The 24,715-nt window shown below is 43.4% G+C and overlaps 1 protein-coding gene across 1 annotated transcript in view; it reads left to right on the top strand.

The window, feature by feature from the left end:
* FAT4 (FAT atypical cadherin 4) overlaps positions 1 to 3,440 on the top strand; it is a 122,053-nt gene extending 118,613 nt beyond the window's left edge. Inside the window, exon 17 of the mRNA XM_062493986.1 lies at positions 1,447 to 3,440. Within this exon, the coding sequence (XP_062349970.1) occupies positions 1,447 to 3,320 (1,874 nt within the window). The 3' untranslated portion in view covers positions 3,321 to 3,440. The remainder of the gene's footprint in view (positions 1 to 1,446) is intronic.
* Positions 3,441 to 24,715: the final 21,275 nt, after the last annotated feature.

Below are 24,715 nucleotides of genomic sequence, written 5' to 3'. Positions count from 1 at the left end.
TTTCCCAAGTGCTAGGTAAAGATGGAAATGATTTTTAGCTGCAAAACATGAGATACTCCAGACAATACAGATGTGTTTTTCACATATTTCTATATTGAAAAAAATCTTCCTGGCTTCATGAATTGTGACCAGATAAAGTAATTTTGAGTGGAGCAAATTCACACTTTATACTTGTGTATTGTGAATATGTATGAAATTTGGTACAAAATAGTGTGGATGCTGTGCTGACCTTTATCCTTTTCACGTGTATGTTTTATGAGCAGCATGTGCATGGAAAAAGCAGAGGCTTGTAGGAAAGCTGGAACAAGGAAAATTGAGGACACTAACCTCTCACCACTGCCCAGTGCTGTGGCAGACAAATTAGGAATGTCTGGCTTCCATTAAGCACACACAGTCCAAAATCCCTTATTCATATGATTTTATTTTATTTTAATATTGGATTACGCTGGGTACGACATACCAAGGATTTACAAGGCGCTGGTATAAAACTCTGCATGAACTCAGAGTCAAAAATATCTGCAGTGGTGTTAAAGGCAGACAACACACAAGGTGATGGGGGTGTGAAGGTGCTGTGTCCAATAAAATTTCCAAATCCAGGTAGATGTGACAAATTTCTCTTTGCTGTTTGTCATATCACATCAGTCCTACAAGGAACCACCATGCATGCAGCAAGGTGATCATCACTTTTGCTTGGGCTCCCAACTGAGCCTATAACTTCAAGCCTGAGGATTATAAACCTTTAATACCATCTCATACAACTCAAGTATATTTGCTGTTTCATGGCAGAGTGGTATCCACCTCTGTGTACCATTTTGCCACAGCTCCAAGCAGAGATTGCCGTAAGGTTGCACTACCTCAAAACCCTTCCAGAAAACATTTATTCGGGGGAACACGGAGAATTATTAGGCTGGCAAAAGACTGGATTTTCCTGTGACCTCACTCAACCACTGCACAGACCCTGGGGATAATTCCACCTCCCTGGGCTCTCACAGCACTACAACTCAGTGTAGGGTAGCACTGCAACCAAGGAGTGAGGAGTTTGGGAAAAGGCCACTCAAGATCCAGAGATAAAAAAGCATTGCCATGAATTTAGGGGACAGGAGACTTAGCTGAAGCACAGTAGGCAAACTCAAATACTGTTCAGTGCTAGCACCGCCAAGCCTGCTGCCACAGGATTCTCTGTGGGAAATGATAAGAAGTTTTAGAAATACAGGAAAATCAGGAGACAAAAGCATTTCAGTATATTGAATGAAGTCATTAGCGGGCATATTTATTCAAATTCAATTTAAAGACATTAAGTCCTGTTAGAACAGATGTTTCCCGAAGGTAACCATGTGAATTCTTGGCTTATTTAGTGAACAGTGGAACCTGTACTGTGCTATTGACAGTGCGCACTCAACCTTCAACTCCCAACAAACCTATCCCATTTTTTCCCCCCTTTCTCAGGCTTCAACGGCTGCATTTCCTACATCAAGTACGGCGGGGAGAACCTTCCCTTCTCCGGAAAGCACAGCCTGGCCACACTCTCCAAGACAGATGCCTCGGTGAAGATCGGCTGCCGCGGCCCCGACGTGTGCGCCAGCAGTCCGTGCTGGGGCGAGCTGATGTGTGTCAACCGCTGGTTCGCCTACCAGTGCGTGCCCCCGGGCGCCTGTGCCTCCAGCCCCTGCCTCAACGGGGGCAGCTGCGAGCCCGGGCCCCACGCCACCTTCACCTGCAGCTGCCACGAGGCGTACGCGGGACGGACGTGCGAGACCGTGGTGGCCTGCCTGGGGGTCCTGTGTGCCCCCGGCCACGAGTGCAGGGCGGGCGCCAACGGCGGCCACGTGTGCCTGCCGACCCCGCCGCCCGCCGAGCTGTCCCTGCCGCTCTGGGCCGTGCCGGCCATCGTGGGCAGCTGCGCCACCGTCCTGGCGCTGCTGGTCCTCAGCCTCATCCTCTGCAACCAGTGCCGAGGGAAGAAGTCAAAGGGGCCCAAAGAGGAGAAGAAGACGAAGCAGAAGAAGAAGAAAGGCAGCGAGAATGTGGCGTTTGATGACCCTGACAACATCCCGCCCTATGGTGATGACATGACTGTCAGGAAGCAGCCCGAAGGGAACCCGAAACCCGACATCATCGAGAGGGAAAACCCTTACCTCATCTATGACGAGACGGACATCCCGCACGCCACGGAGACGATCCCCAGCGCCCCGCTGGCATCCCCGGAGCCCGAGATCGAGCACTACGACATTGACAACGCCAGCAGCATCGCCCCCTCTGACGCCGACATCATCCAGCACTACAAGCAGTTCCGGAGCCACACTCCCAAGTTCTCCATCCAGAGGCACAGCCCTCTGGGCTTCGCCCGGCAGTCCCCCATGCCCCTGGGAGCCAGCAGCCTGACCTACCAGCCGGCCTACGGGCAGGGCTTGAGGACAACGTCCCTGAGCCACTCGGCATGCCCCACTCCCAACCCCCTGTCTCGGCACAGCCCCGCGCCCTTCTCCAAATCCTCGACGTTCTACAGGCACAGCCCGGCCAGGGAGCTGCACCTCGCCATCAGGGAAGGGAGCCCGCTGGAGATGCACGGCGATGTCTGCCAGCCCGGCATCTTTAACTACGCCACCCGGCTGGGCAGGAGAAGCAAGAGCCCACAGACCATGGCGAGCCACAGCTCCCGCCCGGGAAGCCGCCTGAAGCAGCCCATCGGGCAGATCCCGCTGGAGACGTCTCCCCCGGTGGGGCTGTCCATCGAAGAGGTGGAGAGACTGAACACCCCTCGCCCCAGGAACCCCAGCATCTGCAGCGCGGACCACGGCCGCTCCTCTTCGGAGGAGGACTGCAGGAGGCCCCTGTCCCGGACGAGGAACCCGGCCGACGGCATCCCCGCACCCGAGTCCTCCTCCGACAGCGACTCGCACGAGTCCTTCACCTGCTCCGAGATGGAGTACGACCGGGACAAGCCCGTGGCCTACACCTCCAGGATGCCCAAGCTATCGCAGGTGAACGAGTCGGACGCGGATGACGAGGACAACTACGGCTCCAGGCTGAAGCCCCGGCGGTACCCGGGGCGCCGCGGCGAGGGCGGGCCCGTGGGGGCACAGGCAGCCGGCGCCGAGAGCTCCCTGCCCGGGAAACTGGGCCAGCAAGCGGGGAGCTTCAACTGGGACAGCCTCTTGAACTGGGGCCCGGGCTTTGGGCATTATGTGGATGTTTTCAAAGATTTGGCATCGCTTCCTGAAAAAACAGCAGCAGCAGCAGCAGCAGCAGCGAGTGAAGACAGCAAAGGTGGTACAGCAAAGCCTGTTTCCAAGGAGGGGGAAGCAGAACAGTATGTATAGGCTTTGTCTCCTGGTATTGCCACAGTGCAAAGCCACGGGGACTGCTCAAACCATTATATGGTTGTAGAAAAGCCAAGGTCAGCATCTGATCCCCAGGCCAGTCTGGTTGGAGGAGACTTTAAAAATAATAACCATTATGCTGCTGAAAGAGACTTAAGACATTTTTAATTTAATTATGCTTGGATGAATTTATTTCTCCTGCATGCATTGTATTTGCAAACCAGATATTCGGCATGCAGCCTTTGGAAAGGGTTTTCGTATTTACCATTGTTTGGTTCGTGATTCTTAAATTAATAATGCTTTGTTCTGAAAATGAACTAATTTTTTGTTTCAGTTGTGAAGGATGTGTATATTGTCTCCAGCTACTAACATGTTTTACGATGCAAGAGTACTGAGATTCCATTTTCCTTTAGAAGTGCATGGTGGTAAGATGGTGAATGAAGGAATTACAGTAGTGAGGTGTCTCAGAAAACGTAGTTACCATATCCTGCAGTTGCTCACATGTGACTTTATGGATGAAATCAGCTTGAATAATTGCTGGCAACAGTGCTTGCTGTAAGTCTTATTCCATACAAGAGGTGCTAGAAGCAGCTCAAGCCAGTCAGCACTTTAGGATTTTTCTTTTCTTTTCTTTTCTTTTCTTTTCTTTTCTTTTCTTTTCTTTTCTTTTCTTTTCTTTTCTTTTCTTTTCTTTTCTTTTCTTTTCTTTTCTTTTCTTTTCTTTTCTTTTCTTTTCTTTTCTCTTCTCTTCTCTTCTCTTCTCTTCTCTTCTCTTCTCTCTTCTTTGTTCATTTCAGGTTTCTTTATCTTCCTTTTTAGTTTTTGGCTTTTGTTTGGTGTTTGTTTTGTTTGGTTTGGTTTAGGTTTTTTGGTGGGGTTTGTTTTTTGTTTTTTGGTTTTTTTTTTGACAAAGTTGTGTGAGAGCTTCTGAATATCTAGGAAATGTTTTTGGGGATGCTTACTTAATCCTGGTCCCTCCCTGGCCCCCCTCAGTGATTGCTGATGACAATTTGTCAGCCCAGCCCAGCCCCCTGGCTCACAGCATCAAGGGACAAACCTGTCCATTCCCACATCTCTTGGCCTCTCAGCTTGGCTGTGCTGCTGCTGCAGCCTGTGCTTGCCCCCGATTCCATTTTCCATCTGTACCGTGCAAAGGTAGGAAAAACACTTGGTTCCCTTCCTCACAAGAGTGTTGTGAGGGCTAATTAGTTAACTCCTCTGAAGTGCTTCGACATTATAAAGCACTATAATAAGTATTATCATAATTATTATTAAAGCACTGCCTAGCCTCTGTGACCGTGGAGTGGCATTTTCTGCATTCTATGATTTTCTATGATGGAAACTTTGAAGAATTATTTATTGTATAGAAGTTTACTGCACTCTAGCATTTTGGAGCGGATATGAGGGAAAACTACTTGTAGATTCATTAACGTAGCTTACCAGTTGCCCCCAATTCCCTGAAGTTGTAGATGAAATTAGAATCTCACCAAGTCCTTACATCCTCATGCAGATCTGATGAACCTATTGTACTGTGTAAAAACTTCTTTTTATTTTATTTTTTTTTACCTAAGCTGTGTTTTTATATCAATATTTTCCTATGCTGAATAGTTTTCTTACTTTCAGGGAAGGTAAGAAAAATACTTTTTTTACATTTGTTACTTATGTAACATCCATATTTTTCACATTTTGATAAAATTGTAACATACTGTATGCTTTCTACCTGTAAATGCCAATAATAGAATTAAAATATTTATTTAAAATCTTTAGTGTGTGTTATTGGAAACCTTTTGTCTTTTCTCTCTAATTTTCACTCCTTGATCTTCACTTTGGGGGTTTAAGTTATAAGGGTTTTAAGCTATATAAACCTTTTAATCAGAAAACAAGCTTTAAGAAACAAGTACATATCTCAGGAAGATAGAGAAGAGTATCATGAGGTTGCTGAGGCTAAAATAATGTCAAAAAGTACCAAAGCTACTTTCATATTTCTAACAAAACAATTAAAACTGTATTTTAGTCCATAGGGTTTTATTAGCAACGACTGGTTTTGCATTTGTTAACCACGATTTCCACCTCTGCTTCAAGCTGGAGCTTTCCAGTACACGGGCAGTGAGGAGTGTGAGAACAAGAGCTTTCTGTCATAAAGCAGCAGTTGAACAATAAATAACTGCATTCTTTTATACTTACAAAGGGATAAATCAGACTTGGACAACTTTTTGGAGAATGCAGAGAGTGAAAAATTTAAGGCTGCAGTCAAGAGGTGAGTTCTGAGGTTACACTTTGAATTAGTGGTAAGTGTAAAGAACTTAGAAAAAGGATGACAATTCAAGGGAGGGGTTTTATGCGTTGCTTGTTTGGTTTAGCATTTCTTTTGTTCTCAATACTGGCAATTAGGTACCAGCTCTTTTTGGCTAAAAGCGCTCCCAACTTCATCATGCCCCACAAAAGTGAAAAGATAATGGGCCAAAGTAGCCCATATTGGTATGTAAATAGTTTCATCTGAAATAACACGAGTTCCACAAGTGATTTCAGAGTTTGAGGAGCTGCTGTAATTAAACATCTGTTAAAAAGCTGTATGTTTAGTTTGAATATTGTCCTTTAATACAAACTGTACCACATCCAAGCAGTGATTTTAATAACACATGAAAACTTTAACAAATGAAAGCTTTTAAATGTAACACCAAACATATTGAGGGCTGTATTATGCCAGTTAAGCATTCTGAAATTATCAGAAAGTTTTGCTAAAGGGGAATAATACGCAGTGTGGACTTACATAAAATAGATGCCATAACTTTAGCACAGTTTACAATTTGTCAAGTGGTAGTGCTGTTCCTCTAAATTTTGACATTTTATGGTAGACAAATGTATATTTTACTGGTTTCCTTGTTTCCCTGATTCTGAAAGGCGTCGAGATGTTTTTGACACTTAAAGATACGATCCATCCCTGCCCTTTTTCTAAATAATTCCTTCATGATGAGGATCAGCAAAGGGTTCCAAGTGAATCATGCAGAGCAATCATCTGAAGTTACCAGTTGTGAGGGATTGAGCTGCATAATTCCCCTGGTTCATCATCAGAACTACACGGTCCTGTTTCAAGATCTGGGACATATTATAAGTCATAAATATGTGGAAAGAAAAACAGTCTGCACCACTGACTGCGGTGCACGGGAGCCTCCAAACACATCTCATGTCAGCAATTTGTCTCTGACCTGTCTTTCTGCTGGTAGAGTGATGAATGGTCTTTGCCAGCTCAGGTGGAGATGCTTTCTCCTGATAATGTTAATAATTAGATGAAAATGGACAGAGAAATGGCAGATTTACTTGGCATTCTCTTGTTCAGAGGAGGAAAAGGAATATATGAAAATACAAGAATGCTGCAATTCGTGGTAGATGAATAAATGAATAAAAGGAGTGAAATCTAGATTTATCTGATTCAAGACTTTTCAGTATTTTTCATCAAAGTTTTGAAACTTTAAAACCAGGAAATGAATAGTAAAATTGAAAAGTAAAGTCCCATGTTTTGGTGAAAACATTCCCCTTCAAGGATCAGACTGTGAGTCTGTGCTGCAGACCACAACCTGTGCAAGGGAGTATCAGTTAGCAGTGCAAAATCCAGCTGGAGCCATGTTACTCCAGTCTGGGAATGAGAAGGCTTGGGGCTGGAAGGGGGTGTGGGATCTCACTGATGTCTTCAAAAGCAGGAGATGGAGCCAGCCAAAGGACTTGAGCTGCCAATGTTCATAAGGTAAATTAGATGTGGTGGAAGCTCTTTGAGAGTACTCTGTGTTTTTATTTTAGCACAAAATTCAAGTAACAGCATTATTCTTCAGTGTTAGGATGTGTGAATGGTATTTTCTTAACTAAATTCTAGAAGAGACTTTGTACTCATGGATCCTTTGAAATTGAGAAGGACAATTAGGAGAAAAAGATGATTAATATAAAAGGTGGTGTTTTACGAAGTAGGACTGGGGGAAGAAAGTCAAAATGCTGATCTCTCTGCTTTATCATCCTAGCATTTTACTGTTCACCATTTTATCCTTTTCTGTGACCATCTATGTATTAATTCCACCATCCTTTCCTCTGCTCTGTGAAATTAGTGCTTTGTCCATCCCCGTGTGCTCACTTTGGTTTTCGATAAAGAGCACCTAATGGGGATGGCTGACAGCTTGTGCTAGGTTGTCAACACCACAACCGGTCTTTTTTTAAAGTTTAGATATTTGCACTCAAGGAAGTGCATTTTCACTGGCCTTTCTTACATTTTGCATGAACCTCACCTTCCATTCAGCTATTTTACAAGAGCTATTTCTCCAGCAATAAAATATGGTTGGATTCTTAGTAATTTTTACAGCCTTTTTCCAGTGGCTTTGAGGTTTCATCATCCTGTACTGAGATGATCAGCAGTGTCTTTCTTTTTCAGAGTCTTTCTAAGTTGTGTTTTGAGTTTAAAAGCACCTTTATCTCTGGGCTTCACAAAGTAAATCCTCAAGAGACTCACTCTTCAATTTTAGGGCCACATGTATTTCATTTATGAGCATGTACAAAAGAAAAATATAAAATAATTCCCTACATGACCAATATCTCCCCACATGGATGACCAATATCTATTCTTCTAAGCTGTTGTTTACTGGTGGGGAAGAAGAAGGCTCTCCATCTGTCATTCCAAGGAAACATTTTCAGAAATGTTAAGCAGTTTTTTTGCAATTTTCAGAAGTGGCTTCCACCAAGCCCATTTTCTGATGAGAACCCTCAAAGGGAAGATCCTGCATGGTGCCTTGAGGCAGTCAAATGGCAGCATTCCATTGGCATCGATAGGGATCACACTGTGCCTGCTTAGAGCTTGGCTTCATCCCAGTCTTCCACAGTCTTCCCACTCCTCTGCTTCCAGTGTAGGGCAAAATGAGGGTCCAGCAAGGTGCTACTTTCCTTCCTCCCTTACAAATGGCAAGCACACCTGGAAAGGGATGGAGAATAGGTAGAAATTATTCCTCCTAAGCTCTGGGAAACAGGAATGCTGAACTACATTCATTTAACTTTAATTTACATCCTCTCAGAGCATTTTCAGGGAGTCACCTCACGGTGTCAGCTGGAAGAAGATAAGGATGAAAGCCCCACATCAGAAAATCTGTGTTAGTCGGGGTAAATCAACAGCAAAGGGGTTAAAAACATTTCAGTGTTTCTCAAGTGAGCCCCAAGGATGACGTGGGGTATCTCAGATAACTCACATGTTGTGTCATCAGTCAGGAGAACAGAGCGGAGCAGGCATTAGAACAAGCTTTCGAGGGAAGTGGTGGAATCATCATCCCTGGAAATGTTCAAAAAAAGGATGTGTCACTTGGGGAGATGGTTTAATGGTGGGCTTGGCAGTGCTGGGTTCCTGGTTGGACTCGATGACCTTGGAAGTCTTTCCCAAGGCTAAATGATTCGGTGACACGCGCGCACGGCAACACACACAATTAGTACCCTGCAAATTCCCTGTCAGGACTCCAGGTTTGGAAAACAGATTAGCAACCTGCCTTCCCCCCCCCAGTCATAAAATCCTGAGCTGCTGTTCCGTGTGATTCCATGCGTTCCCTCAAAGACCTGTGATTCTTTGTGCAGCCCATCAGACAAGGAGCAGGGAAAATAAATAGCTCCCTGTCTTCCCATTTGTTGGTTTATTTCCCCTGAGCCTTTTAAAAGCCAGAGTATGATTTAGTAATTAGTGTTTCTCCTTGCATCTCTTGTGCAATTAGCTAGAACAGCAAATTAGGGAATAAGAAATAATCATTAATAAAGAAAACAAACATTAATATAGAAGAACATAGGGGATGAGAAATGGATATTGATATTCAAAAAGCACATTTTAGTGCAATAATCTAGAATCCTTACAAATAAGTGTTGTAATTTCCTTTAAAATACAACTCTTGTTCAATAATGCAAGTCTTTATTAAAACAATTTGTTAAACCTTGGCAAAGAAACTATGTGACAGCATCATTTTACAAGAATTCCTTGCAGTTCATAGAAAGCTAAGACAGAGCTGGAATGGTCTGTCTCTCTTAAAACAACTGATGTTAAGCATATTATAAAAGAAAATTAATAATGGCAGGGTTTTTTGGTTTTGTTTGTTTGTTTGTTTGTTTGTTTGTTTTTTAACACCTGTAGCATTTATCACAATCATCAGAACAGGCTGGACTTTGTAGAGCTTCGTGACCCCATGTGGTGGGGAATGCCTTTCCTGTGATGGTGACACCTCCCTGCTTTGCAGGAGGGGCTGTAATCACCATGACATGTTATTCTGAACTCCTGCCAGAGGCAGCCTGCTAGTTTTGAGAAAGAGCAGTGAGTTCTGATAAAGAAAACCCACCCTCAGCCCCGGGATGCTTGGACCACTCTGGTGTCCCAAGGCAGCCATGGCTTTTGATATTGCCAGGACAACATTCCTAACTGCCTGTGAATTTCTGCCTAAATGCTCTTTTACAAGGGAGAAAATGCTTTTGTGAGGGGAAATCGATTGGTATTTCAATCTGAGCCCCTTACTGTCAGTAGGAAAAGGGACAGGCAAAAGCTCTAGTTTAGGAGGGGCTTTAAAAATCACCCAGTTCCAGCCCCCTGCCATGGGCAGGGACACTTTCCCATAGACCAGGTTGCTCCTAGACCCATCCAACCTGGCTTCCAGGGCTGGGACACCCACAACATCTCCCCTGCATGGTTTCATCTGACTCCTGTTCTGGTTTTGAATTAGAGTCTATACAGGCAGCATAGACTGGAAACTAAGTGGGCTTTTTTGAGATTTAATCCAAGCTGAAAGCACTTAAAGGTAACAGTGTTTAAGAATGCAATCCTTTGAAAGCAAAAAATTAGTGTATCTAATCTACTGGAGCACCCCAACATTTCAACAGTTGTTTTGTGGAATTGCATTAAAATCTGGCTTCCCAGAAATGCCACAGAAAAACCAAATAAGCAGATTATTTTATCCATGTCAAATACACTTCTGTTAAAATTACCCACAGAGTCTCCAGTGCCCTGGCTGTACTTACAGCACCATCCAATCACTCAAAGCACACCAAGTAGAAAAGAGATCCTGATGGAACAAATAGGTCCCTGAGGAAGACAATTGTTCTCTACTGCTCCTGAGGGAGGTCGTTCTTGGTAAGTGCCACTGAAGCATGAAAACTGTAGCCTTAGTTTTATTAGGAAATTCTGCTCCAGCTGGGGCAATTCATGCACTAGGTATGGGTGTCACTTGGAGCTTTTCTAACCCTGTTACGTTTAGGGATTTGATCCATTTTTTTTCCCCTAAGTAGTTTGCAGCTAGAGTAGCATGAAAGAGGGAAGAAATACTGTTGTTACTTCAACAGAACTGATTTTTGACTGATGTTTTTAATTGCAGTGAGGTGGGAGTTTATTATGAGGGATATTATATTAAATTCTGTTCGCTGTAACCCTTTTCCGTTACCAGAAATTCTGTTGTTCTTTGGTGTTCTGTACCCCATTTGGTGTTCTCAGTGTTGGTTTTATTCACCTGTTCTTAGCAGTAAAACCAAGAGCAGCTTTTTATGAAGCTAATGCTGCAAATTTCATCCCCCTGAAGGTTTCCAATGCTTTCTGTGGCAAAGGGGGCCCTTCTTTTTCATTGATTTGAATGCACTCACTGAATAATTGCATCTGACGAGGTTCTGAAACTTTGTCAAAGTTTCCTCTGCCTTATTATTTTGGTTGCTTCTGTTTTGATTTTAAGATGTCCCTGGATGTTTGTCACGGGAAATGAGCTTGGCTGTTTGCTTTGGTTTAGGTGACATTCAATACTCTGAAGAGAGAAGTGGAGTATGACAGGTCTGTAATTGGGTCAATTTTTCTTTTTCCATCCATGAAATAGCCGGGCATGTACATATCTAACTATTCTGCTCATGCAGTACACCATGTCCTGGATTTTTAATAGGGTTTCTCTGTAGCTAGTTTTGAAATGTTAGTTTGGTTTGTTTCTTTTTTTTTTTTTATACTTATAAATGAATCTTGTAGAGCATGGAGAGTTTTTAATCTGGAAAATGTCAGTGACAAGAGAAAAGCTGAGGTATGACAACTAAGAGAAACTTTTCCAATTTGTCTGATCAGCACTTCCCTGCCCTTTGGCAGGAGACATTCACTTGTGGAAAACAAATCTGCAGATTTTATAGTGCCTGGAAAACAAAGGCAATGGGCAGAACTCTGGGGTTCCTGAACAACAAGCAACAGGTTGTGAAGCTAAAATCTGCCTTCAATAAATGGCTTTAATAGGATTAAATAGTGCAGATTCCTGGGTCTAACCACCTCATGGTGTTTTTTTGCTCTGAAGGGTTTTTAGTCCTGGTGCAAAACTGGCCTCTTTTTGCTGAAAACAGGGGCACTTGGCTGGTTTACAGCAGCTCAAGAGCTGGCTCCCTGTGGTTAGTTAAGAACAGCAGCACAGGTCCACAGACATCTTTGAGTAGTTGCAGTAAGGGAAATCTGCATTAGTAGAAAAAATTCTCCCCTGTGAGGGTGCTGAGGCCCTGGCACAGGGTGCCCAGAGAAGCTGTGGATGTCCCATCCCTGGAAGTGTTCAAGTCCAGTTGGGATGGGGCTCTGAGCAAGCTGGGATAGGGGAAGGTGTCCCTGCCCACGGCAAGGAGGTTGGAATGAGATGGGCTTTAGGGTCCCTTCCAACCCAAAGCATTCTGTGATTCCATTCTGCCTCCTCTCTTCTACCTAAAAATAGAAATTGCTTCTCTAAAAATAGTTGAACTTCTTCTACATCTTTGACTTAAAAATATATTATGTGGGGCATCAAGGGGTGAGACAAACTTTTAGTTTAGTTTTAGACTTTAGTCTAAACTTTAGTTTTAGATCTTTAGTCTTTTTAGTCATCTGTGGCCTGATGTCCAACTTGTGTGATACTAGCTGATAACACTTCCGTGGCACCACTGGATTGCCTCCTCAGCTGCCTGAGTACAAGGAAGAGATTAATCCTCCCCCAGCCCTGCTTTGTATTTTATACACCTACAGCTGTAGGACATCTGCTGAGACAGAAGATCCTACATAAATAAGATGTTAATGTAAAAAATGTTATTTACATTACCTAAAATGAAAACTGTTAGGGAAATGTCCAAGAGCCTGTGTATCTTTCCTGTGACGGCTGGATGGAGATTCCTAAACAAAAAGCAGCAGGCAACCTAATGTTTTCAAGGGGTCTTACACATTTTCCTAAACTCTTAAGGGGTCTGTGGAACAAAACTTTTAAGGTTCCTTCTAAGTGGTCCTTCGTGGTCTTAACTGCCCTATTGTGCTTTACTTTCCTTTGGTTCTAGTGGGCTCTTTCCTCTGCTTATTGAGCATTGAGAAGTGATTGGGAGGGCCACATGTGATTGCAGATGACCCTCCATACTGACAAAACCCACATGGAGGAGAGAAATCCTTGTCTGCCTTTGAGAAGGGTGCAGCTCCCAGCATGAGCCTTTCCTTTTGCTTTCCTTTCTTCTAAATTTGCTGCTAAAATAGTCAACCACCACACAGATCTCTTCTGCTTCACCTTTTATTTTTCTTCATCCTGGGGTCCCTTTTCCTTGCTTATGCTGATCTCACGTAGACAAGAGGGACACACGAGGAGCTGCCTATGGATTATGATCATTTTTGTTCTGGAGCAAGCAGCCTCCAGGTTTGCCCAGCCTCAGTGTTGATATGGCAAGTGCAGTCAGCAGGGGAAAACATGCCGTGTCAGCAGGGCAATGTGAACAAATAAAACCAACAAATTATTTGTGGTTGGATGTTTGTTTCATGACTCTTTTGTCACTCAACCACCCTTCTCTTCATCACGATTTCTTTTTTTTTTTTTTTTGTTCCTGCTGAACTGCTCTGACATATTTTCCACTCCATACATCACTGAGGATTGCTGCCCTGGGAGCGGCTGTGGTAGGACAAATTCCTTCCTCTTTATTCCTGATTTCTGGCATTTATAGTGAGGAAATGGCCCTTGAGAGTGTGGCTGGGTGCTCCTGGGGCCCAGGGATCTCCTTGCAGCTCTTCAGCTGAACATGTTAAACCAGCACTCCAAACCCACTTGCTCACCACAGAATTAAAGGGTATAATAATGAAGGTTATAGTAATACAATTAATAGGAGTAACAATAAAGGTAATAATAATAACAACACAATAAGCACAAGCCAAGATGTGAGATCTCCTGCTGCTGAGGATCTGGGAAGGCCGTGCTGTGTTTTGAGGATGTTCTATTGATCTTATAAAATCTGGTCATTTCCAAACTAGGTTGATCCCAAATATCTGGAACTTTAGCTCCGATGGGGCAGTCAGGTGTTTTAGGTTATCCCTGACAGTTTGAGCCCCGCTATCTAGAGCCTCTGTGATGCTTTGGAGCCAGGACTCTTGTGTTTGCAGCCCACTTGGAGCTGATTTACATGACTGCATCCCCATTTCCCAGCTGGGTTTCCAGGAACACATGAAGCAGAAGAGAATCAAACCTGGCTTCAGCCACAGCAGGGCCATTGCATTGCTGCTGGATGGAACAAGAGCAGAACAAGGAGAGAAATAAAGCCAAGGTGAGGCTGCTGCTTGATAAGGCACTGGAACTGCCTGATGGGCACAGAGGTGCACACGCACTCAGACTCCATGGGGATCTCATTCAGTACAAGGTACCACACGATGTTCCTGGAGTTAGGAGTTGTTTGCTGTCCCAAAAATGGTGTCAGTAGAAGGACTTCCAGCTTTGGGAGTGACAGCAAACACACTGCTTGTCCTGGGATGCTTTAAGGAGCTCGTGTTTATGGCAGCTGCTGATGCTGGTTTTGATGTTTCCACCAGGCTTGTGCTAGAAGACACACCACATTTAGCAAATGTCTCTTTTGGACTGTCAGCCTCGCAGAGCAGGCTAATGGGTGTCTTTGAGTGCTGCTTTTCATTTGGTCCTATTCCTCCACAAGCAGCTGGAATAAAAAGAGCTCAGTCAAATGCTGTGCTCCAGGTTTGTATGCATGAAGACAACATGCACGTGCAAAACAGGCAGAGGAAAACTTGGATTTGTTTGGGGTTTTGTTTGTTTGTTTGTTTGTTTGTTTTAAATCCAGATGCCATTGCCTTTTACCTTAATGGAAATTCTGATTGTTCCACTAAGCAGCCCCTGCTTTACCAAGGTCTGCCTCTGATTTTTCCACAAGCCAGTGCCTGGTCTCCCAAAGTCTGCTTCTCTGGAGTGTGCTGCAGTGGCTGGGGGTCTTTGCAGTGGGTGGCAGCTCTTACCCCCATCACAAACCCAGGCTCCTGGCCACAGAAAACAGAGATGCATTCCCATGATAGTTTTTGTAGGTGAATATAGCTGCTGAGACATCCTGCCTGGGATAAGAGAACCTACAAGAGTTCGTAGGCTGAAGTGGAAGCACACGAGGAGTGATATTGGGTTAAGAGCTAGGATGCAGCTTATGGCATTGAAACTTTCCCTTCTTCAAGTTCTGCACAAAAATACTGCAGTAACCTTCATCAGTATATCTAATTAGCTTTCCCCAGGGCCCATGGGGATTGGGGTCAAGAATAAAGAACAAAGAGAAACATATATATTAGCTGTGCTTTGCACCATAATGACCTGGTCACCCACTAACCAAAAATGCTGAAGTAGTTCAGTAAATGAGTTTGTCTGATGCAGAACCACATGAAAGACCCTTTTAAGGAGTTCCCCACTGCAGACTTGCCATTCTGTTTTGGCTTTTTTTTTTTCTCTGAGGACACCAGCTGTGGTTTTTCCTCTCTTCTTCTCCTCTCACTACTTAAAAAGCGATACATTCTTGCTGAAAACTCCATTCCCAAAGCAAAGGGAATCACTAGCTCCTGACACTTAAAAAACTACCAAAGCTTCCTCACTTGAGTCTCCTCTTAGTAATGCATCAGGAGGATGCAGCTGCCTTTGCCAGAGCAAGTTTAGCCTAGAAGAACTCAGGTTATGGGGCCCTTTTGGGATATTCTTCTGGATTCTCCTCAAATTAAAGAATTATTCTCCAATTTATGGATATAAGCAGTGATATGTGGGTAGCATTTAAGCCTATTCCCTAGTTTCACAGTTTGCACAGAACTGGGGTAACTCATCTACATCTTGTTGTTCAGTCTTTCCTGGCCTGGGATGACTTTTCCCCCCGTGTTAATATCGCACTTCTTTTAGCAGTTTATGTGCTGTATATATGGATGATCAATTATAGCCTGAAGCTGTAAATCTGGGAAAAACTTCAGAGAACATGTAGCACTTACCAAAGTGCTGATGGAGGGAGAGCCAAACTAAAATGTAACCCTGTCAGTGCAGCCCCAGGCAAGCCCTGTGCTCTGTGCACATGGACCCTGTAGAGAATCACAGGAGGGTTTGGGTTGGAAGGGACCTTCAAGACCATCTCATTCCATGCCCTCCTTCCACCAGACCAGACTGCTCAGAGCCTCATCCAACCTGGCCTTGGCCACTTCCATGGGTGGTGCGTAAAGCAGGGCCCTGCTATGTTTTACTGGTTATATTGTTCCTGGCTAAACTTTTTTTCTATTAAAAAAAAAAAATCCAAACCTAACTCAGCATCCAGTGATTCCAGAGTATGGAGTTATCAAGATCTAGTTACTTTAGTTTGCTTTCATAATAACAGGAAGTGTAGCAGAGCATTGTCAAAGTGACTTATTTCCATAAATACTTCTGGAAGAGTCTGCTGGCCTTTATATGGTGAATGAGTTCATTGAAATAAAGATAGACTTATTATGGATTAAGTGGGAGCAAACACTCAACCTTAAAGCAGAAATAAATAGCAATATTATTCTTGCTATCTGCACATTGTCTTTACAAGAGCACTCCTCTTTGTGTTGCTGGGTGGTTCTTTTATTTGGAGGGGAAGGGTTGTTTTTAATATTCCATGATAAGAAAACCCTGAAAAAATAAATAAGCTTGCTGGGACTGGGGGGAAGGGGGACTACCCTCAGTAAACCATTGTGTTTAAAAAGCTTTCCTCTATCAACAGCCTGGCTCTGGAGTCATGGCTCTGGATGTTTATTATTGTATTAGCATTGTATATATTGACAGTCTGACCATTAAAACTCTGCTAGCAGAGTCATTCCACAAAATGCTGGTGAGAAAAACAGCACTGAACCATCCAAAATAGTATTTGCTGAAGCAGTTTTTTTCTCTCAAGGAACTAGCAAACTGCAGTGAGTTTGTTCAGATGGTCCCTTTCTTTCCCATTTCCCTTTTTTTTTTTTAACCTATGTTGCATCTGTTGGCATCATGCCAGGCCATGGAACACTTGGTTGCATTTTTCAGGAGGGAGGGGGATAATCAAGCTAAAATCATCCCAAAGTTCCTTGCATTTCTATAGTCTTGCAATGCAAAGAGAAGTGAAAAAATCCTTTCAGAGAGACAAACTGATATTGGAACTGAGTGAAGGGAACAATCTACTGCCTACCCAGACCTCAGTGTTTTGGAAAATGTGTTTGCAGGTTTTCTTCTTAGGCTTTGTTATCTGGATGGTGTGAGGTGGTATCGATTTCTAGATGCTTCCCAGCTGGTAGCATCCATTTCCAGGTGTCCCCTGGCTGAGAGCATCCACTTCCAAGTATCCCTCAGCTGAGAGCATCCATTTCCAAGTATCCCTTGGCTGAGAGCACCTTGGTGCAGGGGGCAGGAGTGATGGGGCCATGGCTGCAGAGCCACACTGGTGCTCTCAGTGACAGAGACAGAACCCAGCACTGCTGGTGTATGAAATCCACCTCAGCCTTGTAGCCTCATAAGGAAAAATATGCCCTAATAAAAGGCAGTAATTGGCAGAAAATGAAGCAGAGGGAGAACTCAGCTCAAGTCTCCTTTCTCATTAATTTTAAATTAGTGGGACTCCCTTGGCTTCACAGGAGTTATTTCTGATTGGCATTCTGATAACTGAGCTCGGATCAGATACAAGATGTATTGAAACCTTTTTTTAGTGTACAGTTGTGTGACATCCTGTGGAAACAGCCTGGGAAAGGCTGTTCTTTGCTGGGCTGCCTGGCAGCACCATCCAGCACCACCACGGTACCCTGCCCCCAAAGAGAAGCTTAGCGCTCACATTTTTGCATCATCCCCAAACTCCCCTGGTTTGCTGGGCATCACCATCAAGCACATAATGCCTTGTTCACAGAGGTGAGGAAGGTCCATCAGCAGAATTAATCTGTGCTTTGAGAGGTCTTCCACCCACAAGAAAAACTGCTCGCTCAGCCAAATGCAGTTTGCTGATGAATAGTTTGTGACGAAGGTGCATTGCCATGGTTATTTGTACTTGTTTCAGGCTATGCACAAGCTGCACTGCTGCTCCTGCAAGCCCTGTTTCTCCATATGGCATCTTCACTCAGCAGCCAAGCTTGTGCTCATAATTAACAGCATTTGAAGTGACAGAGGCTCGGTTTCTCCCTACATTTCTTTCCCTACAGCATTTACACTGCAGAGATTCATTGACTCCTCTCAGTCAGTACCAGTTAAACATGCCCAAATATTACTGAGATTTCACCCTTATTTTTTTTTTATTTTCTTTGTTCTTGTTTTTCTCTGATACCTCAGTTACACTGATTGAATTTTAATCAGAGAGAAAATCAGCAGAATCTGAGGAGGCAAAAGAACTGAAATCTGATGGAGTCAGCATGTCACAGCAAGCCAGGCAGCTCTGTGGCAGCTCCAAAATCTCTCAGCTGGCAGCCAAATTTTCTCAATGTGGGCTTTGCTGGGTTTAAATCTGTCCCTCTGTAGTTTTTTCTCAGGCTGCACTATCTCAGACATGGTCAGAGGTAACCAGGAGCAGAATCTGGTTTAAAAATTAAGAGTGAAATAAAAATAGAGTTACAGTAGAAGAGCTATGAATGTAATTCAAAAACCTTTAGTTAGGCTACAGGTAAAATTTATGCTGTTTTGTTCATTCAATTTGTGCTCATTCATTGTTGTCAGAAGAAAACAGGTAATTTGAAGGGAAGAAGAAGTGGTAAATATTTTAAAATCAGAATACCATCAAGTTATTAGGCAGTCATAAAAACAAAGAACTGCACATTTTCCTGCATGTATATGCACTCTGAGCAAGCATGGGTTTGCTTCTTGACCATTTGCAGTGATTTAAGGTTCTGGCATGACAGCATTACTTGACATTACTTGAACTTATTGAAAATACAGTGAGAAAAGCTGTGTTTCAGTAAGGCCTGAAGCTGTTGGACCTTTCCAAGCAGAATAAGATCTTCAAAGTCCCAGGAATCCATCATAAAAATGTAGTCCCAAACTTACCTTTTAAGGAAGTTTCTGATGTTTCAGATAAGACTGGAAAGAATTTCCCAACTTTCCAGCATTTGCCCATTTCTATAAACAAATGTAAACCCTAAACTTTTGACAAATCACTTGAAGGTTCACCCACTGCATGTGCAATAGATCTGGATGCAGAGCCGAGGTGTTCTGCCCTGGAGGGGGAATTCAGAGATGCTGCAGCGACCTCGTGACCAAAGTCACTCCTTTGGTGTATTCCCTTGTATTCCTATCAAAGTCTCATGCACACAGCTGGGACTGGAGAGAGTTTGTTAGCAGTGGCATTTTGGGCAGGCTCAGAGCTGCCTTCCCCTGTGTGAGCTCTCTCTTAGGGTGCCCCTCGTGTGGGATCCAGCTGTGCCTCTTGTGGGATCCAGCTGTGCCTCGTACATGATCCAGCTGTGCCTGACCCCCAGCACTTTCCCTGCTCCACTCTGCCCTGCTTCTCTGTCCAGGCTTGGCTCTGTCCATGGGAATTAGACGTGAGAAACATCACCTGATGGATGAACTTACAGCCTGGAGAGGGGTGAAGGAAAAAAAAAGCAGGAAATCAGAGCTGGGGTTTGGTCTGGCTGTCCCTGGCAGGGGGGCTCTTGGGATGGAAGGTTACAGATGGGCTTGGACACCAACTCCTCATGTCTCTTAAAGTCATGAACATCTTAAAAGGGACATATGGATGACAGGACATCATGACATCATCCTCTGATGTTACTTTAATCCTGTGGAAAGTCCCTGCTTTGGACTATCTACTTTGCAATAGGATCAAGGATATTGTGTAATGAGGTGATTGATGGCCATTTCATAAATATTAAAGTGGGTTTGCTAGGAAGGCAGATGGAATTTCTGCTAATAAGGTAAAAGACATTTTCAGCTGGGCACTCTTCTGAGGGGAAGAAACAAACAAACAAACAAAGTTTTCAGGGTTTTTTTTTTTTTTTTTTCTAAATTGTTGACCAACCCATTTACATCAGTTCAGATGCTGGTGCTTTGATCTTCTGCAGAAGGAGCTGTGAAGCAAGTGAAAAAAGAGTGAGAAAGGAGGAGAGAAGAGACAAAAGCTGTCAACAGCCCAAATGCTCCTCATGTTAATGCACTTCCTTCCCAGTCAGCTCATCTTCCATTAAGGCTTTCCACAGATCAATGTAAAACAATTATCTGTGAATCTTAAGCTTAACAAAAATAATCCTTTATTGTTCAGCACTTAATTGGAGGTCACCACTTCAATTCTAAACAGAGTAACACTGACTGTAACCTATAGGAGAAAAGGAAAGCACATCCTACATCTAGTCTAGGAGGAATCACTGAAGTACACAGAAAGGTCTGACAAGATATTTTTCTGGTAAATGAAAATCAGAATTTTGCAATTGTTGGATGAGATAAATTTGGCAATCATTGGATGAAAGTCTCTGTGCTTGTCAGCTTCAGAATGGGCTGAGATTACACTGAAAATTACTTAGTGTTAAGTAAATTCATCCTAGCTGTGTCCTCCTGATTTGGTAGGCAAGGCACTGGGGCAGTACAAACAACAACAAAGGTGCTTCCCTCATGGAAGATACTGAATGCCTGATTCCAGAGTTGCTGCTTCATGGTTTGAACACCCGGCAATTAGAAAAAGTACATGGCAAATTTTTTTCTGCTGTGACTTTAGCAAGCCCATTGATTTTGGCAAAGACAGGCTATGGGACCTCCTCAGACTGTGGGATGGGCTGTCATAGGGTTGGTTATCAATGTATCTTTCTTGAGCATGTCCAGCTCCATTTTCAAAGCAGTTTGGTAGTTTGTTTGTTTGTTTGCTTGCTTGTTTTAAATTGTTGCTTCTTTACAGCAAGTAAATTTAATGTAAAAATTGCTGGAAGATATTAAGTGTGGACCTTTACACTGCCTCTGTGACAGACACTTCAGCCACAGCACAGCCACACTCTGGTATTGCTTAAATGCTACCTGTTCTTTTTTTGTCCTCTGATCTCATTCTGGTTTCCCCCTGATGGTCAAATAACTTAGGTCTAATTAAAATCAGGCAAATATTTTGTGTCGTGTGTAATAGGTAATATAAAGTACATATGTAATGATTTAACTGAACATCTGAGTTTTGGATAAAGAGTTTTCATCTGGCATTGACTTCCCAGTGGGAGGAGAGCAGTGACTGTTGCCAGTCCCATCAGAGCTCTCTGATGGATGCTCATTCTATAGGAATTATTCAAGCACAGCAAATTCAAGTGGTTTGCTTTTCTCTTCTCTTTTTATTTTTTTTTTTTTGGTAGCTTTCATTTGTGTGGGAAAAGCAATTCTCAAAGATAAAGATAATAAGAAGAAAATAGAACACCGGAAAATTTTTGCGATATTTCTGTGAGAGTGTCCCAATCTAATCTCTGTTTGGTTATGGGAGTTGGATCAGTATAAAACATTAGCAAATTGGGTCTGTGGCCTCACAAAGCCAAACACAAATATTTGACCTGGCAAGGGATTTTTCAGTAACAATCCTCCAAAAGCCTTGGAGAAAGTAGGCCTTAAAATACTTTTAAATTGATAATATGTTGATGTGCCAGGCTTCAGCCACTGCTCAGGAATAGCAGGCAGGAATTCTCTTCAGTCAGGGATATCTGTTCAGAAACAGAGATCTGGATGTTGTGCTCCCTTAGTGGTGTTGAGAAAGAGCCCACCTAAATTCCTACTTGTCTTCTCCAGAATCTGAGAGGTAAGAAGCAAATGCAGGTAATTTTCTGCAGCTCTGGCTGTGTCCACTGTACCCAAGTTTTAAATCAGAGCAGGGAGGAGAGATGGCTGTTCACTTACCAGAGGCATGATAAAGGGAGAGACACTTTACTGCTGCAAGAATGGTATTAGCATTCATATTCCCTCCAAGGTGCATGGCTCTGCAAATGGCAGCATAAAACTATAAATCCTTCCCCCTTTTTTCCCAAATTTCTATATCGATGGGTTTTTTTTCCCTATTCTGTCCTTAAATGTGGTTGCTGCTATTTCTGTTTCTCTTGGCTTGTTTAACAGAATCTACAGAACACAATGACAGCACTTTAAAAACTTAGAAAATATGCACACACAAACACACTCTTATGTGTATTGGCAGGTTGTAAGAAATGTGTGAATGTTGCTCTCAAGAAGTCATTACCCAGTACAAAGGTTCTAACAGGAATTGAGAAATTTATTTAAATCCCCTCCTGTAATGTGCAGGATTAAACAGAACTGTGGGAATGAAAAGAGAAAAAGGAATGAGATCTTCATGCTTTGTGAGATAAACCAACTATTCACAGGGTTTTCCATGGGGACCTTCTTTCCACTTTCATTCTCCTTTTGAGATCTCTCCTCTGAGAGAAAAGATAAAGTGGATCACCAGTCTGAATCAGTATGGAAATTTCTATGCTTATATTTCAGATGTTTCTCCCACTCTCCACTCTCCTGATTCAGACAAGAGTGGGAGAGCCTGCTTCAGGAATCAGCCCTAGCCAAAGTTCCCAGAGTTTGGTCCCATTCCCTGCAATTCCAAAGGCACAGGGGTTTGTATTAGGAACGAGTGCCACAGCCTGAGCAGACCCCTCAAGTCAATACTGATTTTCATGAATTCCTTCTCCACTTGCCCTGGAGCACTTGTACAGCTCAGCAAAGGAGCCAACAAGTGGCAGGGACTTAGCTGTGAGCTGCATGATCCCCCAAATTACTTCAGATCAAACACTCACCAAACCTGCAGAGAAATACCATTGCCAAGAGCCCAGTTCTGTAAAAGCAATCACTTCTTTTATTAAAAAAAAAAAAAATCACTGTGGATTTTTAACCCACCTTGAGTAGAGTTTTGAAAATTCCAGTTGATTTTCAGAGACTGTAAATTGCATTGGTTTATATTTAGCCAAGACTCCTCCAGTCTTAAATTCCCAATATACCTTAAATGATGCTCACAAGCATGACCAGTCACTCCTGTCCTAGTACTACACACTGATTTTCTCTTATATCCAGTCAGGAACTTCTGTTTCAGCACAGCTCTCCCTATGAAGTTTGAATACTATAAAAATAAAAATATTCACTGGTTTAAGGGATTGAATTGCCTTGATCTACCCTCCAGACATGACACCTGCCTCATGGAGCTCCATTCCATCCTCTGGTGGAATAATTAATTTCATGTAAAGTGAAAGGACCTTGTTCTACTCTGATTTCCAGTGGCTCAGTGTGAAAACACTGCTGTCAGATAAACTTTTGCTGCCGACTTTATGGGACTGTGGGAAGAATATTGGGATGCATGAACTGAGATGCCTGGTGATGCACATGTTCAGCTGACCCCTGACTATTTGTCATCCACTGTACCATTGCTGCTGACTGCGAGGAACCAGATTTGAAGTGCTGGGTGTTACCAGAAAGGCTGTTCCCAGAATCAGGAAAGGAGAAGAGTGCATTTGTCTAGGTGTTTCATAAGCTGGATGGGAGCTCCTCAGTTAATTGAGGAAAGGGAAAGTGGGCACAGCTGCCTTATTTCTCTAAATTAAAAATACCTTGGCTTTATTCACCCCTGTAGGAGCCAGCCCAGAGCTAGGAATTGTAAAGGGGTGGAAAGAGCTTTGCACTTTAATGAATAAAGGGTGCTGAGTCCTGGTCAGATATGTGCAAGTGATGGTATGTGGCATGGCCAAATTTAAAACCAGTCCCTAAGGTTAGGGGTGGACAGAGATAAATCCTGCTGACACCTCCAGCAAGCTGGACCCTGCCATCCCTGAGTGTCCCAAGGGAGCAGACCATGTTATTCCAAGCCCTGTCTAACCTTGGCCTTGAGCATTTCCAGGGATGGGCATCACCAGTTTCTCTGGAAAAGCTGTTCCAGCACCTCACAGTAAAAAATTTCTTCTCAATATCTAACCTAAACCCACCCCCCCTGTTTTTGGGTTTTTTTTTTTTTTTTTTTTTTTTTTGGTGATTTTTGTCATTTTGCAGCCTTGCTACCGAGGAGAGCAGCACAAACACTGCAAGGTACCTGACTGCAGTTTCTGCCTCCCCTTTAGGGGCTGGCCAGGTGTGCAAGGCTCCTAAGGAAGTGGTGGATCAAATTCCTTTAGAGCAGGACCTGGCAGGGGAAGGGTTATAAAACGAGTGCTTCTCTGGGAAATTCTGCCTGTTCCAGGGAGAAGAGCCACCTGCAGCCCGTCAGCATGGGAAGGAAGGGGTGATGAAGGACAGTGGCTCTTCTGAGAAGTGTCAAAAGCTGCACTTCATGGAGATTCTGAAGCTGAGCCAGGAGGACCTGGGAAGGGAGAGACTCATGCTTAAACTTTTATAAAGAATGAGGCCGTATTATTGCTATTGTTGTTATCATTATGAAATTTATTATTATTTCTTCTTTACGTATATGTATCTCCTGCTTATCTCCACTTTAGGAATTTTCTTGAACTCCAGCACTTTTTCTCCTCATTTCTTTCTTCTCTTCCAGAATTCCTTTTTGGTTTTTTGTTTGTTTTGGTTTTAATAACAGGTTAAAATAAAGGTATTTTTTACGTCTGTAACTTGGACAAGGGGGTGCTTGAAGGGGAGCATAGATGTATCCTTTCATGGTGCCCGACTTAAGCTTGTTTTTAATCTTTTAGTCAATGTTGGTGTGTCTCTGTCAATTCAGACAAAGGGGCTGATGGGGCACTGCACTTGAATCTCTGGGGCAGGAGTTTATGAGCACATCAGACCCTTGCCTCAAAGCCATCACCTTGAAGGAATCAGGTCAGGGAGGCAGCAATGTGCTGCTGTAGCAGGAGCTCTGGCTGTGTCTGCTCTGCTGCTGAGGGCTGTGGTGGCTGCCAGAGCTTCTATTCCTGAGCTGGGAGAGAGAAAACCATCCAGATACCCTTTGGGCAGACAAAAGAGTACAAAAACTAAACTCAAGAAAATGTTTGGCTGCCTTCCCTATTGCAAATAGTCTGAGATAGAGGGCTTTCCTAGAGGAAGGAAACAAAGTGTTTACTGATGCTGATTAATTTCTGAAAAGATTTAAGAAATCTGTTTATACATGGGCTGGAGGTGATATCATTTTGTCTGATGTCTGGGAAGAATGAAGACTTCTTCAATTTGCTTATTCAGATGTTAAGCTCTGAGAGGTGAACAGAGGAGGCACCACATTGCCCCATCACATCAGTCAGAAAACTC

Source organism: Cinclus cinclus, chromosome 5 (genome assembly GCF_963662255.1).
Source record: "Cinclus cinclus chromosome 5, bCinCin1.1, whole genome shotgun sequence".
NCBI classification, from domain to species: domain Eukaryota; kingdom Metazoa; phylum Chordata; class Aves; order Passeriformes; family Cinclidae; genus Cinclus; species Cinclus cinclus.
This window is presented reverse-complemented; position numbering and strand designations above follow the sequence as displayed.